Source organism: Crocodylus porosus, unplaced genomic scaffold (genome assembly GCF_001723895.1).
Source record: "Crocodylus porosus isolate Cpor-Errol unplaced genomic scaffold, CroPor_comp1, whole genome shotgun sequence".
Classification (NCBI taxonomy): Eukaryota; Metazoa; Chordata; order Crocodylia; family Crocodylidae; genus Crocodylus; species Crocodylus porosus.
The window spans coordinates 41,652,369-41,671,462 of NW_017728947.1; the positions used below are offsets into that span (position 1 = coordinate 41,652,369).

Below are 19,094 nucleotides of genomic sequence, written 5' to 3' on the forward strand. Positions count from 1 at the left end.
ATGCCTCTCAGCCTCTTCTCAGAAAGCTTGTTCTCTTGCTCTCCTCTGGACTCTGGATACTCATAGGTTAAAGTCAAGAAGGGATCCCAAAGAGTGCTGCCTCAGCTGTGTGGCCATTCCCAGTTGAGATCTCTCTCTCTCTATCCCTGTTCCTTGCCAGGCCCCATAAGGTCCCATGCCAGGCCCCATAAGTTGCCTCCCCTGCTTTTACAATCATCAAAACCAGCTAGGAGGATGAATTGTTTTAGGAATTAGTTTGAAGATTTTAAGTCCGGGTAGCCATCCTATAGAAATGTCAACTTTTGGGGATTTCTTGTCTTTCTCCAGTTGGCATTGATAAAAGAATACCATAACCTTCACATTGGTACATTTGTTTTCCAACTCCAGGAGGGAAATGTTAGTGAGTGTATGTGTGTGTGCAGCAGCATGTATGGAGAATCCTTGGAAATGGTGCTTAATGAATGCTTTCCTCTTAAAACAGCCTGAGGTTAACAGTCTTACTGTCTAAAACTGTAATCCTCTATTGAAGTCAGGAGAGATATTTCTGTATAATAATCACCCATGATGTAAGCGGGTTTCCTTATATGACAGCAGTGTGTCAACATTTGCTTTACCATGAGGGGTGACTTGATCCAAAATATCAATTAACAGAGATATTGAAGGTCCTGTTACTTTGGATGGTCACACAAGAAGACAGATGGACTGACGCTACAACTACTAGCAATCATATGGGGGCAAGCGAGGGGCAAGTGGGGCACCAGCCAGGGAGTTGACTCAGGGGAGATGCAAGAATGGCAGCCGCTGCTGCTGCTGGTGAAGCTGTTACTGCCACTGCCCAGGGCACTAAACTTCCTAGTTATGCCTTTGACTAATAGACTTATTAGATAAAACCAATAAAGAATTTATGGTTTAATTAATCTTATATTTATATTACTCTGATGATTTGATACTAACCCACTTGCTTTTAAATTGTAATGTATTTTACTGTAGGGTTGCTTAGTTAATGGATTACATAAAATTGGCACCTTGTCCTGAGAGATGTCTTCCCCAGGAGCCAGTGTTCAGAACTTCATAGTTCCCCACACTGGAGAACAGACAGCATATAACCTATTTAATGGCAGTCTGCAGAAACACCCCTATAAGCCCTCAAAAAAAGCCTGGTGAAGGTTAGAAATTTGGCCTTTAGTGTTTGATTTTCTTTAGTTTCATGCTGGTACAAAATATATAAACATGGGAGTCTCTCTGGCTCTGAAGAATTTCTGTTCTGAATATTCCCCATAACGTTTTTGCCTGGCCCGATTGTCTGCCAAAGATATAAAGAAAGAGAGCATATATCCTCAGAGCCTCTGTGTGTGGTATTTCAGGACTGGGGAGTAAGGCAGATACAAATGTCCATGATGTACACCATCCGCTAAACAAAAGCTTCCTCAGATTTGAATTTCATAGTGTGCCACCCTCACTTTGATCATGACCTCATTCTGAACTCATTCCATGTCATTTGGGACACCCATCAGTCCCATTTCTCTGAGAGAAACCAGAGCTGGAGAACAAATTATCCAGTATAAACAGATGGTTTCCCTGCATACAAGCCTCTGAACTGTGAGCCAACATTTGGTCTACTGTGGGGACTGGTAAGTAAAATAAAAATGAATTGGAGCCAGAATTCTAGATCTGAAAATCCCCAGATGTGAATTTAGCAGCATAGGCCTGTTTCAACTAAATATATAAATAAAAAAAATGCACATTTCAAACATAACTAGGCTTCTCCTTTCAGCTGGGGATTTCAATGCATCCTGGCCAATTGATTGGTCTTTAAAAGACTGTAAGTTCCTCATGGGGGGACGTTTTGATGTGCATATTGTACAACAGTAAATACATGGAAAGTGCTTAACAAATGATAACAATAGATTTCTTAGCAGTGTTCCTTTAATGTGTTCTAATAACACAGTCACTGGACTTGCTTAAAATATAAAGGGCGTTAGACAAAGTGCATTTTTAATTCAATCACAAGTCACAGCTACAGAATTCCCACCAGAAGCATTAGTCTCTGTCCAGGAAGGTACTGTCCTCCACCTCCTTGCTGCAGAAGACCCATTCTTCTTCTCATGTGAGGGAATGTGGAAGGCAACAGGCTGGGATTCAGGACAACTAGATTCATTTCCCAGGTCATGCTTCCTGTGGTATCTTGAACAAGTTACTTTTTTTTATCTTGGTTCCTCTTTTGGGGCTTTGTGAGGATAATGACATAGAGGTTTATAAAAGACATTTAGATACTGATATGATGAGGACCATATCATTAAACAGATCATAACAAAAGGTGGCAATTCTGTTTATTTCTTGAAGAACTGTTGGCCTGCAGTAAATGAATAACCAGGAAAGATTTTCATACCATATATTCTGTGGTTAGCCTGCAAACATTAGGTTGCAATTTATAGATTTTTTTCCTTTTCTTGTAACTTTCTGCTTTAGTAAGGAGGGAGGATACTGACATTGGCTAGAGCCTGGTACAGTGTGGGCTGGAGTTGTGCAAACTCTATGGCGTGGTGTCATACAGGGAATGGGAGGAGGGAATGGAGCAAACTGTTCGATATCCTTATTCGTGACTTGGAGGAGGGAATGGAGTGTGCACTTAGAAATATGTGGGTGAATCTAAGCAAGGTGGGGCAGAAGACACTCTAGAGGGCAGGATAAGGATTCAAAATGACCTTGATACTTTGGAAAACTGATATGAAATAGAAATAAATAAATAAATAAATAAGTACACATACAAAGTATTGCACTTAGTTAAAACAACCAAACGCACCAATGCAAAATAGGGAACAACTAGGTTGGCTTTAGTAGTGGAAAAAAATGACCAATATATTGTTTACAGTGCAATGTTTTTGTATAAAAGCTAATAGTATAGTAGGATATATTAACAAGACTATAATATGCAAGTCATGAGATATGATTGTTCCATTCTATTTTACTTTGGTGAGGCCTTAACTTGAGTACATGGATTTGGGTACCATACTTCAAAAAAGACATGGGCAAACTGGAAAGAGTCCAGAGAAGAGCAGCAAACAATATTAGAATACATGACATCTGAGGAAAGTTTAGAAGGACAGGGATTATTGAGTTTTGAGGGAAAAAAAGACTTGGTGGAGATTTAATAACACTCTCCAGACACAAAAAAAAAAGCCAAAAAGTTTATTATAAAGGTGACGGAGATCAATTGTTCCCTGTGTCCCCTTGAGAGAAGACAGGAAGTAATGGTCTTAAATTGCAACAAAAGAAATTTAGGATGGATATTAAAATTTTTCTAGCTATGAGTGTGATGAAGCACTAAAACAGGTTACATAGAGAGGTTATGGAAACTCTGTCATTGAACGGTATTAAGAGCTGTTTAAGCAAACACTTGTCTAGGATGGTTTAGACAGGGATGAGACTGCTGTGAGCAGGGAGCTGGACTAGATGACCTCTTGAGCTTCTCCAGTTCAGCTCTGCTAACACACTGCAACAAGGCCCTTCAACTTCCCTTCTCTTCCAGTCCTGCCCATCACGCTGTCCATACTACGCCTCCAATAAAATGGCAATCCAACTTCATGTACAACTACCTTGCTATTCCAGTTACATGTCTTACCCCTTTGGGGGACTGTATTTGTCAGATATCATGACCTTTATCTAAGCCAGTTACTTTGCAGTGAGCAATAAAAAGGCAATCCAACTTCATATACAACTAACCTGCTATTCCAGTTACATGTCTTACCCCTGTCCTTCCCCCTCCCTCCCTTTGCTGATATTCCTCATTCCCAACTGGTAGCAAACCTTGCTGTTCAAGTTCTGGGCTCCCTCCACGTAGCTCTGGTGATGCCCTCCGGCCTGACCCGCAGCACCCCCGCTATTGCAATCTGAGATTTATCAGCAAGTTTTGCTAATCTGCTAAAAATTGTCAATGACTGAAAACTAATTTGTATGCTGTTCTGTGTCACTTACAGGAACTTAAGCTCTATTAGTCATGATGGTCAAAGGCATCCACAGCAGATACAGATCTGTTATTAGTATGTTCTGTCTAGGCAGGTAGTTTTCTGAACTGAGCTCTTTTGCAGATTCAGGGAACATTAGACAGGCACCAATTTGAAATGTATTAGATTGAGATCACCTGAACACTCCTATGATGACCTCTTAATCAATACCAGTGAGGGCTCTGGACTGCAGCTGTCCCAGAAGAATTAGAGATGGGCTATGAAGTTCAATTCCAAATACAGATCCATACCTGAGTTTTTGTCATATCCAGGTGCATTTGACCATAGTGATTTGGACCTATATCGTTTGCCAGATTTCCTGCTATGTTTGGTACCTGACACCACAATGCTGCTTACTGAGTGCCTGTGAGAAAGATGTGATAGAACTGCTGAGAGGAAGACCCTACTTTGCAAAAACATGAAAGAGTTTTGTGTGGACTCAAATAAGGTCAGAAGCAGGAGGGTGAGCTGACCAGGCACCTTGCCCAGAAGGCAGAAAAGCAATTGCAAATTATCTCTTCAGGAGAGGAAGCAGACAGAACGGTGCACTAACTTAGTAAACTGATGTAAATCACCCTAATACTCACATCCCTGACAGAGGTGTTCAGCAGTGAAATGTAGTAAGGCTAAAGGAAGAGAATAGTGAGAACCTAGCCCAGAACCCCAGACTGAGAACTATCATGGGGTGAGGGGGTTCATTCATCTGCTGGCAAATAGGAACATACTCATCCAAAGGCAAACCCAACCTTAAACCACACCAGGGCTGAACACAGACATGGGTGAACCAGGTGGCTACCTGGGGCCTGGACAGAAAAGGGAGCCCAAAAATGTTGATTTTTTTGGCCAATTCTCATTATTATTATCATGATCTCTGGTGAGGGGGGGCCCAATACTAAAAGTTTGCCTGGGGCCACCAGGAGTCTAGGTACAGTGCTGAACCACACCTATGAATTTAGAAACTGGATGCAAACATTGATGACAATTTTGGGGGACTATATTTGTCATATATCATGACCTTTAGCTAAGCCAGTTACTTTGCAGTGAACAATAAAATGGCAATCCCCGTGACAGAAGCAAAGGGAAAGTTGGCTGGCCTGAGGAAGGTTAATGTGCAGGAGGTATCTGACAAGAGCAGACAGGTGATGGAAATCACTGTGGGAATGGGAATTAAAAATATAGAATATATCCAAGGAAGAGAGGTACCATTTTGACACAAGACTGGGCTAGAAATTCTGGATCAAGAGGAAAGTAGGGTTTGATTTCGAGATTTAGTATGATTCTTTGTTGATTAACAACAATATGGTACAGAAATACAGTTCAGTAGTATAGCTGGGAGTGGGGAGGTGAGTGGGACACCAGCTCTGAGCACTGGGCCAGTATGGTCCCTTCTCTCCAGGAGTTCTTCCCATAGCAGGCGCAGCCCAACCATATGAGCTAGGCAGGTGCAGCCCCATACCCAACAATGTATTTAGAAGGCTGAGGTTGGAATAGCACCTCCACCTTTGCCATGGGAGCCCTGTGCTGTAGGTAAGGGTGAGAATGGGGCACCAGGAAGGGCCCCCAGGGAGCCTGCACTGCTGCCCATTTCTCAGCTGCAGAAGTCTGAGCCCATGATGCTACAGGAGTAGCCTCAGCAGTAGCAGCTGCCACCTCAGAAGAGCCCCATCAGGTAAGACTCCACTCCCCCACCCAACCCCACTCTCCAGTGGTCAGCTTAATCCTCATCTCCATACCACCCTCCCCCAAGTGCTGAAAGAGCTCACTACACCTCTCTTATAGTCTGCAAGGTAAGATAGAAGAGCAGAGAGAAGAACTCTATTGGATAATTGAATATTAATGTACAAGGAGAAATACAAGGGTTTCAAAAGTTAATGTGGAATGGACATGAACACTGAAAGTGGTATCTTACTAGGGATTATGGAGGCTGGGAGAAGATTAAAGTTAAATACGTCTTGGAATAAGTTGTGCAGATCCCTGCCCTTACAGCAATTCTGGAGCCATACTGGGGCAAATCAGGGACAGGCCATGTGTACATCAAGTGTTGTAAAAAATAACACTAAAATGAAGCACAAAAAGGGAATACTAAAAAGAGAAGGCATCATTCTGGGCCATCTCTCTGGATTTGGAAACCCATAACCACCAAAGTTCAAATTCTGCTTACCCTGGACAAGAAGATAATCTTAAGAACTTCACTGGGACTAGCTGAGTGAGGAAGGGAAGCAATAGTTGTCCTTTTAAACAGAAGACAGATACCAAGTTGAAGAAACTTCATTGCAAACTAAGGAGGGCCCATAAGGCAGAAGACGACCAATCTGCTTCTGCTCTGAGTGTATGTAAGGGGACTGCATCACAAAGTGTTACATTAGAAAAGGCTGAGTAGAGACTAGGAGACATCCCAGAACACCCAAGAAGCCACCCTCCTGAATGCACAGAACAACGCTGAAAAGGATAACAAGCGCAACTTAGACAAGGACTGTGAAAATGGCGGCAAAATAGTCACAGAAAAACCTCCTAAATTAAATGGGGTTTTATCACAAATACACACAGAAACTTCCTCTGGGAGAATAGTCTCATAGCCGAGGACCTTGAACTGAGAAAGCTTGGCTCTAACACAGACCTAAGTAAAGCCAGAGATCCAAAGAAAACTTCCTCCGGCTGACTGTAACTGGAAAGCAGAGCAAATGGAAGTCACCCAGATACTCATGACCTATGTGATAAAGATCTTTCTGTCCTTATGCTCTCTGCCAGAGCTGTTCACTGAGGGGACATTGAACTAGCTGCCACACACCTGCCCATAAAGCAAACATGTGAGTGTTTCAGCCTCTTTACTGAAAGCAATAAAATACCTGTCACTTAGCCTCTCTGGTACCATCACTGTGACCAAGCAATACAATCCAGGAAGGAGTGACCTGTTTTCCAAGAAGATGAGAACAAGCAAGAGAACCGGCTGACATAACTTGGCAAGTCAGCAGGAGGTGCAGACAAGAGATCTCCCTGCTATTTTCAGTGTGGCAGTCCTCAGTATTCTAGGTCTGATTGTAGGTCTTCCCAAGGAGGGCAGGGAAGCTAAAGCTAACCTCAGGCGCTGCTCTAGTCACTCATCCCTTACTCCATCACATAGATTCTTTTGCAATCAGCCAAATGTAGCATTGTCCCACGGGCCAAAAAAACATCATTTTAAGCCTTTGATCGATCTTTTTCACCTAAGGGCAACAGACAAATCAGATGGTTTCTCCTGATATTGGTAAGGAATTTGTTTTTTTTCCTTTCAGGACAAGAGCAAGATACTCAGAAGTTCATTACTAAAGTTGTGCTAACAAAAATGTCAGTTTTCTCACTGAAATTAAACCCACTCCCTTCACAATTTTTCTTTGGGTCCAGTGAAACTTTGGACATGACAGTTCAGAGATTTCAAAAATGTTTCATTTATTTTTCTATACGCTAAATTAAAGGCAGTGAAATCTGTCCTTGAACATCATTTTGAAATAAAAACTGGAAATGTTTCATTTAGAAAACACCAAGACAAAATGTTTTCACTTCTTTTTCAGCCCAAACTGCATTTTTTAATAAATAAACTGCTTGTCCAAAAATGTTGCTCAGTTCCATTCAGTGCCCCTTGAGAAATTTAACACCCAGATTATATGATTTAGATCATTGTTGCTGTCATGTGGTTGGTAAACTGTCCAAGATATTGTAAAGCAAGGATCATCATAAAAAGCAGCAAGCTTGGGCTGTCTCCCATGGACACCAAAGGGATTACAGATAAGGATGATCAATTATGGAATGGACGTTAAGAGTAAACTTCCTACATAAATATAAACAGGCAAGAGCCACAAGACCAGGGAGGAATAGGAAGTAATTCAGGGAATCTCAAAAATATTGGGAAGATGGGCAGGAAATGAGGAAATACATCTAACTCACCTAGGGAAAAGCAGCATAAAACCCAGAACCTCAAGGGAGAGAAGAACCGAAGGAACAGAAACTTCTAGGAGGAACTCAAAAGGGCAAGGTACACAGCAAATAAGAATGAAGTTTGTGATGCAGTGTGGCACAGAAAAAGCCAATGCAATTTTGAGATCTGCAAGAGCACAGTGATCACATCATGGAGTAATAGAGAAAATGGTTTCTCTCTCTCTTTCTCTCTCCATCAGTGGTTCTCAACCTTCTCAGACTCAAAGCACCCATTGTTAGACTCCAGCCCTTAGCTTTCACTCACTTTTAACTTTTGTAAAGGACTTAGACCACAACAGCCCAGAAAGGTTTAACACTTAACTGAAATTTCTAGGTTTATCTTACGAACCATGTGTAGGTGTTTCTACACTTAACAGTGCTAATATTGGGTGGTACCCCACAGCACTCTTTGAAGGATCTTACAGCTCTGTAGTTGAGAATCACTGCTCTAGACCTTTGGTCCAACAATAGCTGTGATAGCAGTCCAGATATTCAAAATCCACCTTCTCACTTTATCATGCTTCACGCCAGGGTGATTCATCTCTAAGTGGTTCTCTATCACTAACCTTCCAAGTAGATTCTACTAGTAGTGAGCAGCTTCCAGGTTACAGGATGCTTTGGGGGTTTTTTTATAACGTGTTATGGCTGTGGTATGTAAGAGGTTAGAGTGGACAGTTTATAGGCCTCTTTAGATAAATGATTGCCTGAAAATGCACAGAACTGAACTCAGTGGCCTGAAATGCTCCTTTCAGTTCTGTGCTCCTGTTATGGCAGGGGAGAAGTGAGCTGAGCCCTGCAGGTGGAGAACAGTCTGGCAATTTGCTGACTTAGCACACTTCCTGGCTGTCATCTACAGACCTTCTCCTAGGACAGCCCATAGCCATGCTAGACTTTGTCTAAACTAGGATTTAAGAGTGTAATGTTAGGACATGCTGGCTAACATCCTTGAAGAGTCTAGTGTAAAATAGGCCCACTGCTTTTAGTATGTGTCAAAATGAGCTAATTGAAGTGTAAGGGAAGCACAGGTTTTAATTTGACCAGCTTGGGATGTTGTAAAGTACCCATTGCTTTATCTACCCTACACTCCCAAATATGTAAGTGAGAATATGCTATCTAACACATGTCAACATCATACTTTTGAATCGTACTGTACACAAAGTCATAGGTGTCCATGTGCCCCTCAGGTGCTACCAAGGGTCCTCAGTAGTGATTTTTACTAGCAAAAGCCCAGATTAATTGATTTAGGTCGTTGCATGCACATTATAACTTCGGAGGGAGTTCAGAGAAAAACGACAAAAGTGATGAGGGAGCTTGAAGGGACTGAATTATAGGAGAGACTAAGGGATCTAAATGTGTCTAGGACGGCTCAGAAGTGACTCAGTGGGGACTGAATGTTATACAATAGTTTCTGATTTGATAAACATGAAAAAGGAAGGAAAACCACTTAGTATAATAGCTTGGGGGGTTGTTTTGTTCTGGTTTGTTTTTAAGGATGAAATTAAGACTTGAAAAATAAAGGCAAAACATCAGGACAGGAGATGGGACACAGAGTCATTGGGAAACTAGGATTTCTGGTCTGCATAAAATTCCAATATTTCAAATATTTTGTTGCAAATTATAACAAAAAATAGCATGTTAAATTTTCCATGAAATTAACATTTTGAAAAAGAATCTACTTTGGGACCATTGAAAAAAATCATTTCAAGAATAGTAAAGTATTTCATTTTGATAATGTAAAAATGCCACGTTGATAAGGTTGTTTTGACTTCTGTTGTTTGATTCATTACACTTCAATATATATGCAATATACTATATATTATATATACAAATACTTAAAGGAATTGAATCAAAATGATAGTCAAAATGAAACATTTAAACTTTATCAAAATAAATAAACTTGAAACGATTCATTTTAACCTTTTTCCCCTAAGAAATTTCATCACAGTGGATAGGTATCCACAGTATATTTTTATTTCAGTGAAAGTGGATTTATTAACAGAAATCAGTTCCACTGAAAATTTTTGTCTAGCTGTAGTTTAAAACTCGCTGTCACAAAACAGTAGAAAATGCGCCCTAGGAAGCTATCTTGAATTGGCCCCCTAAGGATAGACTGAAAATGGTATAATGTCTTTTCTATCTTTAACTCCTGTGATTTTCAGATTTTAGTGTGGCTTCATTGATAACAATCACCAGGCCGACCTCAACGATCTCTTCTCATTAATTATGTGAATTGTTAATTTGTTGTTACACATTGTGCTAAAATCTAATCCGATGAAGGTGCCTAATGTGATCCCTGTTCTACATGCAGAGATCTGGGGCTCTGAAATATATTCCAAATTACTAAACGTCTGGTTTATCCTTTCTGTTGAAGGCACTGAATGTCTGGCAACCCAGGGACCCTCTTCACAATGCTTTATATCACTAGCAATGCGTTGAACTCTGTTTAGCCAAAGACCAGAGTAAACTTCTCCTATACTGCCCCCTGTGGGGTAATGGGGAGTTTAGCCACACAGCCTGTTCAATCTATGGTCTCTGTTCCAAGATTGCCAGTCCCCAGTGATGTTGTCTTTTATTAACTTGGAAATGGATTGACACCTACCAATTCATGTCATGTGGCATTTCACTGTCACTGTTGACACAGGTTGGATTTGAAGTGGGGACCTACAGGGAGAAACTTTAAAGCTTCGATTATCAAGGTTATGGAAAGTTAGTGTCAGATCCCTTTATGTGATAAGACACTATAGGAAAATTAAGGTCCTGGTTTTTGGTTTTTATATTTACCTTGTAGTTGTCCAACCAGTTCCCATGTTCTAAAGATAGGATAATGTGTGCTCTTTCACTATTTATTCTCTCTTTTTATGTCATTTTATTTTCCTTTCATGTGGAGATTTTCATCTACCTGGAAGATAAGCACTTCTACCTACACAATAACCCTAGATCACAGAAAGAATCGCTCTTCAGGTATAGGACCGCAAGTGATTTGTGGAGGTGTGTGGAGTTATGTACACAGATTACAGCTGTCTTGCTGGATGGGGGTTCCTTGTGCTCCATTCCCTGGTGCCAGCATCTCTTATTATCTTTGCAGCTCAATGTACTTCTCACTGTCAATGGGCAGCACTAGGCAACTGCACATGTTAATCATAGTGAAAGCAATGCTTTCATGTCGGGGCTGCTTATTATGGTACTGTGTCTTTCTCTCTGTCGCTGATGTCCACAAAGACTTGTGGGGAACACTACAAGCTGTACAGCTAGTGGCCTGGAAGGAGCAGCAAGAAGCTGTGAAGCAAGAAGCTGTGAAGAATCTAGAAAAGAGATGAAGAAGGAAGCTAAAGATTTTGTTTACAGGTCTGTAATCTGGGACGGTGAGAGTTTTATTTTTCAGGTTGACAGGCACTGGAGGAGATACGGCCATGACCCCACTAGGTGGTGATGATAGCCTCAATAATGGCTGCATAGGCAGTCATTTAATATAACTGCATATAGCATAGAGCTATTTCATGTAATATACTGAACTGATCAGCCATTGAGCACAACTACCCCCCCCCCCCCCCACAACAACTTACCAGCTAAAATGCAACAATCTATTGGAAAATTGTTTAGGCACAGGGGTGTCACAGACAGTATCCACACAGGAGGCTTCACAGGACTGAGATTTGAGGAAGGATTTGATGAAAAGAGAGAAAGAAAATATAAGGCACTACATGAGTGAGGCATAGGGAGTATGAATGACAGTGTAGAGGCAAGAGTGGGAGGCACATACAGGCAGGAAGTAAGGGGCAATTTTAGCTGAAACTGATAATGTTGGAATATGACTGGAGGGTGAACTGACTGCTGTTATGACTACCAAAAATTGTTTGTTTGCTGTCTTCTGAGATTCTCATTGGCTGGCTAGTTTTTCAGCCCTGGTAGAGCAGGTATATCTAGCAGTTCTCCAGAGCCGGGAGAGTGAGAGAGTGGCAAGCACAGATCATCGGTCAGAACATGAGAATGGATCTGAAGATGCACCTAGTCCTTCTTGCATCTCTCCTTTATTCTACTGTAGCCTTCCCTATTCCGGTAAGAGCAATGCCACACAATCCTTCTATTTCTTATGTTTGAGGTTGCTTCTTTGGCTGAAGTTGGAGGTGTCTTTTAAATATTTCTTGTCCATGGTACTAAAATAAATACACTAGTTTGTAACATAATTTTCAACAAGTCTATGAATGTATTTATTCTTTTGGGGGTTTGGGGTTGTTGGGAGGAAACTTTTTGTTTGTTTTGTCTCATTTTTAACTTCTTACATGACGATAAAACACCAATCCATTGATTTTGCAGGACTATGAAGGTCATGCTAACACAAGTAAGTAGGATTTATATAATATTTTGAAAAACCATGAGAAATGGTCAGTTATTTGCCATATTAAAATTGGACACAGCTAGAGACTTCTTGCCATTTCCTTTGCTGCTGTAAACCATGGTTGCGCCACTTAGGTCACCTAAGCAATACCAATTATAGCAGCTGAGGATGCAGACATTGGTCATTTGTTTATCCAGGAATATATGTGCCACAAGATTGAACATATGTGGTTTTCAGTGAGTTGTTGGCTTTCTGCTAAATTTCCCTTTCAGGTCAGGGAGTCACAAATGAACTAACAAAACAAACCCAAATTTCTGATTTTCTAAACTTTTGTTATTACAGATTTCTCAAAATCCTTCACTGTGTTAAAAAAACCAATCACAGCAGGAGGAATGAAAAATGAGCAGGGGCAGACAAAGGAGCAAAGATGTCTTTGGTCATCTTCAGCTGAAATTTTGAAAAGAGATGGGGTATCACATAGGCAAAGGGAAGAGCAGCACTGCCTAGGTAGCAGGGGCTGCCTAGGAGAATGCAGTTTGTCCAGCTGTGGTGAGATCAAGGGGAAGGAAAGAAATAAACTCATAGCTGAGGAAAAGAGACACAGCAAGGTAATGTCAATTAGAAAAAGCCCAAACTTTTAAGAGCAAAGAGAACATGTTTGCATTAGACCCTGAAATGAACACAGCATGTTGATTGAGGATGGGTTGTACATCTGAATGTATGAGCATTCAGTGTAGTTGCACAGCTGTGCAGGTATGAAGTCAGGCACCAGTCAGCAGTACATGCAGAAGACTGGGACAAATAGAGATCATAGGGAAGGGAATGGCAAGAGTCTAGGTGAAGGAGATGAATGCAAAGATTTCAGCAGAGGTGCATCAGGGTTACATATGGCTCACATTGTACAGATTGTGATAGAATTGTGGACATGGAAGCATTCAAAGTCAAGGAATGTACCCAGGTTACTCACACCAGAGAAGAATGAGTGGTGAGTCATAGAAAACTATAAGATAGCCCTAAGACTTCATCTATTGTTCCAGGAATGCACTTCTTTCTATAGTTTAGGGCTGCAAGAATTTGAAAAAAAGTTTCAAACTTTAAGTTTATTCAGTCATGACAGACAAAAAAGCAAGGAAAAGCTGTTAGAAGGTGATAAAAGACTTGTATAGCTGAATTTCATCAGTGTAAACATGATCATAATTTAAGATTAAATACCCACATGTCAGCAAGAGAGTGAATTATCAGTAGCACATATGAATCCACTGGCTCCCAGTCACTTGTAATGAAGCCAGGTAGTATGGTGATTATAAAATGTATCTGAAAAGTATGGTGTACTTTTAAAAATTCACTCTGGGGCATGAGAGCAAATTTTAGTTGGAAAAATTCGTTCCTTTCCTTTGAACCAAGATGTTTAATTACTAAAAGGCTTTTTTGTTTTTGTTGTTCATTTGCTAGCAGAAACTAACAGAGGAAGTTAATATATTGACATAAAAAACCCAGTAAAGCCCCATTTGAATCATTACTGGTTAGTAATAGAGAAATAGAGAGGCTCTTTTGAAGAGAGGGCTAAAATTGGCCAGTCCCTCTTTTGTACTTTGTTTTAGGATATGTATTTCACTTACTGATATTAGAAATCGGTGCACATGGAGGTCACATAGTCTACTGAGTAAAGAATAGGTACTTGTGGGAATTCAAAAATGTAGGAGGGCCAGTGAGGCAGAAATTGAGGTGTGACTGAATTTTATGATGCAAATAACCTTTAAATATACACTGATATTATCTGGTATTTATGAGGTAGTTAAGGAAATGTTGGGTTTCATAGTTCTCCCCAAATTCTCTGTAACCAGTTATAGGGTAGTTGCTTTGGGGAATTTCCTACTACAAACACCCTAAGGTTTGAAGGCCAAGTTACATCTGTTTGAAGGCTAGGCACCTAGTCAAGGCTCGTATGATCATCAGGGTCAGGCGAAATGTATGATCAATCCACAGAAAAGCAAATCTAGAATGGGTGGAACTTCCTACTGAACTTTCTACAATATTTCTGTTCACATTTCTTTCCTCAAAGGTGCTCAGATATGGCTGAGTGTAGCTTAAAAACACAGCCAAAGAAGCAGAAAGCAGCACCACAGTTTGCCATTTTTGTATGGCTACTGGGGACTTTTGCCAGATGGATGCAGTTAGAAAGATTCGGCAGTTTATTTTTCTGGGGCTCTATTATCCATTTATCTTCTTATAGATACTGCTTATTACCCTGAGGACATAAAGAGGGAAGTGACCCCCTCTAGTGACATTTTATAGTTCAGTCAAGGTAGATGATATGAAACCATAAAACCAGTTACTGCCATTCCATATTCTATGAAATATGGACATAAACTAATGTAGCGCCAAGCCAGCACACTGTTTGCCTATATCTACTATAAAATCTAGTGCACTAGTCTCCACACTTTCTATCTTTCCTTGCTGACTGAAGTACCATCTTTTGATATGTCAAGTGCTCTTAGCAAATTTAGGAGTTGATCTAGTTATGTGCAGATATTCTTGATAGCAGTCACTTACTTAGGTTTGGGCTTATGCCATTCCTTGTTGTCACTTAAAATTGTACTGGACTCCCCAGAGCAGACCAGGAGAAGCTCCACTATAGATCCTACTCTTTCATATAGGCCAGTAGAGTTGGTCCCACTTGTAAGCTTGCTCATGTTTTACACTGAAAAAGGGAGATGCAGCTTTCAAGACACTAGACAATAACCCCTTGCTCATATTTGATGTTTAGGATTAGAAATAATTCTTATTGTTATCTGCAAAATCACATAGATACTCTTACCTCTCCCAATCAGCAAATTACACGTGGATCTAAGAAGCAATTCAGTATCAGTTTGCTGAATGCTGTAGCAGTGCAAAAGAAAGCCAAGAATATAAAGATGGAAACCATCAATAAAACACTGATAGGCATCTTAAAAGTATCTTAACTCTATAGTGTTGATAGATAACATGGCGAGGCACAAACCAGTGCAAGTATTTACCCAATCTTTTGGATTGGACAGATGGTATCCAGTTTTTTTATTGGGTATGTTTCACAAGACATTAAATTCATTTAAAATTGATTTTTTAGAATATTTTATTTCCCTTTAGGAACTTTTATGTCATATAAGATTTTAACTGTCACGTTTATCTCTTCAAACTGACATTAGCCATTTTAGAAGGAAGTATTAATACCCATGGCTAAAAACTAGTGAAACAGCTATCAGGTCAGGACCAGTATCAGTACCGTCTAATTCCAAATTACATTACTGTCAGAATACTGTAAAGCAGCCCTCATATGACTGAAAAACAAGCCCAAATATCTGTACTGACTGTCAGCTTCCACTGGTCTCTTGTAACTGGCATCCTGTAAGAGACAGACTGAAAGCTGGTCTGAGTAAGGATTGACAGAAACTGTCTAGATCCATTCACCTGAATGAGCAGGGTAGCATCAAAAGGTTCCCCAGATGGACCTACCTGGGGTTAGCCCTGAGTGTCAATCTCAAAGAGCTCAGAGGGAAAGGGTAAGCATTGAAGTGGACCTCAGTTTCACATTTTAATTCAGGAAATATACAGGGAACCCCTAGACCAATGATTCTTAACAAGGGTGCCATGGTTTTCAAGGGTGCCTGAGGATCCACACAATATTAGCACTGTTGGATGTGAAAACATGATTCACCAAATAAACTCAGAGATTTCAAATAGGAATCTATAATGTTAAAAGCATTGCGTGCCTATACATGTGCTCCAATGCATTCTAATTAGAACATGTTAGAGCAAACTTTATTAATCAAGTCTGCTTCACATCCTAATCAGAATGCCTTAGCACTGCTGCAACATCATGTGTATAGGCCCCCACAGGTTTAAAAATGTCCACTGGGCTGCTTTAACTACAGCTTACCAGTTGAGCTTTAACTAAAGCATCCTGTGGACATTTTTAAACATGCAGGGGCTTCATACACATGATGCTGCAGAGTTTTAATTAGAGTGGCTCTCCAGGAACCGCTCTAATTAAAACAGCCCTCTCACCACCCCCGAGCACATGTAAAGGCACTCATCCTGAACTGTTGTGTTCTTTCTGACTTTTTTTGCAACAGAAGAATTGCTCTATTACTTTTGGTACTCAGAAAACAAGTGAAAACTTAAGGTGGTAATTTCTGAGCTTTGTCTTGAGTCTAACCAGGAGTGCCTTGAGTCTAAAAAGGTAGAGAACTACTGCCTTAAACTGTACTGCATGATCTACTTGGTCTTGATAAATATGTGGCTAAGAAGGCAAAGTAATGAGGAAGTAAAATGAAACTGTTTACAAATGTGGACTCAGAGGGAAGCAGGTGTGCAAGACCTACAAGACATGTTAGGAAACAAATTCTTCTCTTCTATTTGATAATGCCTTCAGTTATGTTCTGGGATATATTTAATTCCTGCATAGTCTCAAGAGTTTATAAAACTGGTGTTAAACTGCCACGAACTTCCCTGAAAAATTCTATTTAAAAATCAAAAGGAAAAGAAGGCTGCATTGCAAGGTATCATTTTCTTTTCAAAATTGCTTTTAATTTTTTGGATTTTTGCCAAGCGGGTTAATAAACATGTGTTCCAGTAGTGTCTGTGAGAAAAAAACATGTATTTGTTCTTGGGTCATTTTGACATTATCCATAATATTTGATTTTTCTCCTTCTTAAAGACAAAAATCCAGGACTCCCTGAAGTAAATCTCCCAGGGATTATTTTTTAGCTATATGTCTAAAAACAACCTAATACTATACAAAACTACCCAGTACTGTGCAGCGTATCTAAGGGGAAGAGAGAGAAATGCAAGAGAAAGAAAGAATGATTCTTATTTAATTTGAAGATGCATCTCAAAACTTCACCCTTTTTTTTTTCCCCTCTTTTACTTCACAGCAGGAAGTCATATAGAGGTAAGAGAAACTGAAGTCAATACTTTTATTCAGAACTCAAAGTGTGATTTCCCCCACGGGAGAAAGTCCTCCCACAGAAGAGACGTGACAACGCATGTTTATGATCCCTGCTGCCTTACCTAACCCAAGGGCAGTCACAGCTTTTCCACCTGCCATACCTCATAGGCAAATCCACAGCTGGCTAGCTATCCTACAATTCTCAGATCCAGTTAACAGTTTATTCTGAAAGATTTCATTATGGGATGGTAATTAGAGGTCTATTGCAATGAATCAACAACACGATCAGTAAAATAAATAAGGCTGGAACAACTGAGGCTTAAATAGTAAAGTCAGAATTACATATCCTTAGTCTCCTATATAGTGAGTGACATTAAAATCTCATCATTTACCAGCAGTTGTCAAAGAATATCTAAGGTTCATTTTTATTTTGCAGCATTTAGAATGGCATTTATGAGATTGTGCTGGTGATTTATGGCTTATAACAGTATCTGCTACAGAGTTATATTTGTAACCTAAAAAATGTAATGTGCTTATTATGACCAATATTGTACCACATTGTTCTTGCAGAGTTCTGAACAAGAGGATGAATATGGTATGTATCATTCACAGTTTATTAACAGTTTCTGCATTTAATAATGAATATGGACAATTAGCTCCCCAATTTCTCTGGAGAATAAGATCTACAGCCAAGTTAGGTTATTGGGTCCAGCTGAATTCAACTTAGCTGAAGACCTCTATGGGGAGGAGTAAATGTGGTCTTATGCTGCCTTTCTTCCCTTAATTTTGGGGTCAACTGGTCACCAACTTGGTCCACAGAGCAACTAACTTTGTTCTAATTTGTACATAGTTGCAATGGCTCTCAAGAGGTCAACCTGGTAACTAAGGATCACCAAGGTGGCCACAAGCTTTCTCAATTCCACTTCTACATCATATACAGGGGGCTGACATATACAGAGTTTGAACTGTAGGGCACCCATTCTTCTTCTATGCCCCTGGAAGATTCCTCTAGGTAAAGGGAATCCTGAGCCTGCTTCAAGTCAGCTTTGTGTTACCAGAAGAGGGCAAACCAGATGTGGTCCTCAATGTGTGATGGCTAAACAGCAGAAAGACTGATTTGTGAGGCTGGGTTAACAACAAAGTAATTATAGCTCTTGTAAGCGTGATAAGAATTTGTACCTTGAGCAAAATAAATGTGTTTTTTTGCTCTGCAAGTACATGAATATCTTTACTCCCGATCTGAATTTCTCACACACATGTGTACATCAGAATTAGTTCAATGAAACAATACTAGGACATCATTGGAAGGAGAAAACTAATGTTCTTGCATTTCTGTGCAGAAGGAGAGCTGGCTACAAAATCTGACTCCCAGGAGGAGGCTGGTTTTAATCGAATTTTGAAAGCTAACAAAGGTAATGATTCCAAAGCCACATCTATGTTTTGTGTTTTTCAGTTCCTTTTTTTCCCCTACTGCCTTTGACAGCAAATGGCCTGATATTTCTCCTGTTTATTATACTTCAAGAGCTTAGATAAACTCCAGGAAAAGCTACAAGAGGCACCCTGGCTAGCCAGTCTTTGTCTGTTAAACCTGGAATTGTTTTCCAAACCTTTTCACATCTGATATTGAAGACTGTCCAAAACATGTGTGTGTTTGTTTGTGTACATATGTATATGTGCATACATACATACATACAGATAGATAGATAGATATGTACATTTGTGCATGTGTATGTATATCAAGTTTTTGTTGATGACACTCACTTCATCAGAAGTTGATTAAGTACCTGATGAAATGAGCTTCATTCCACAAAAACTTGTTTTATACACACACACACACACACACACACACACACACACACACACACACACACACACA

At 40.1% G+C, this 19,094-nt stretch overlaps 1 protein-coding gene across 1 annotated transcript in view; it reads left to right on the plus strand.

Moving 5' to 3' along the window:
* Window positions 1–10,856: 10,856 nt before the first annotated feature.
* The window catches only part of LOC109321548 (astacin-like metalloendopeptidase), an 18,345-nt gene continuing 10,107 nt past the window's right edge, over window positions 10,857–19,094 (plus strand). Inside the window, exons 1-5 of the mRNA XM_019552294.1 lie at window positions 10,857–12,011; window positions 12,270–12,294; window positions 17,205–17,221; window positions 17,789–17,813; window positions 18,559–18,630. Of these exons, the coding sequence (XP_019407839.1) occupies window positions 11,937–12,011; window positions 12,270–12,294; window positions 17,205–17,221; window positions 17,789–17,813; window positions 18,559–18,630 (214 nt within the window). The 5' untranslated portion in view covers window positions 10,857–11,936. The remainder of the gene's footprint in view (window positions 12,012–12,269; window positions 12,295–17,204; window positions 17,222–17,788; window positions 17,814–18,558; window positions 18,631–19,094) is intronic.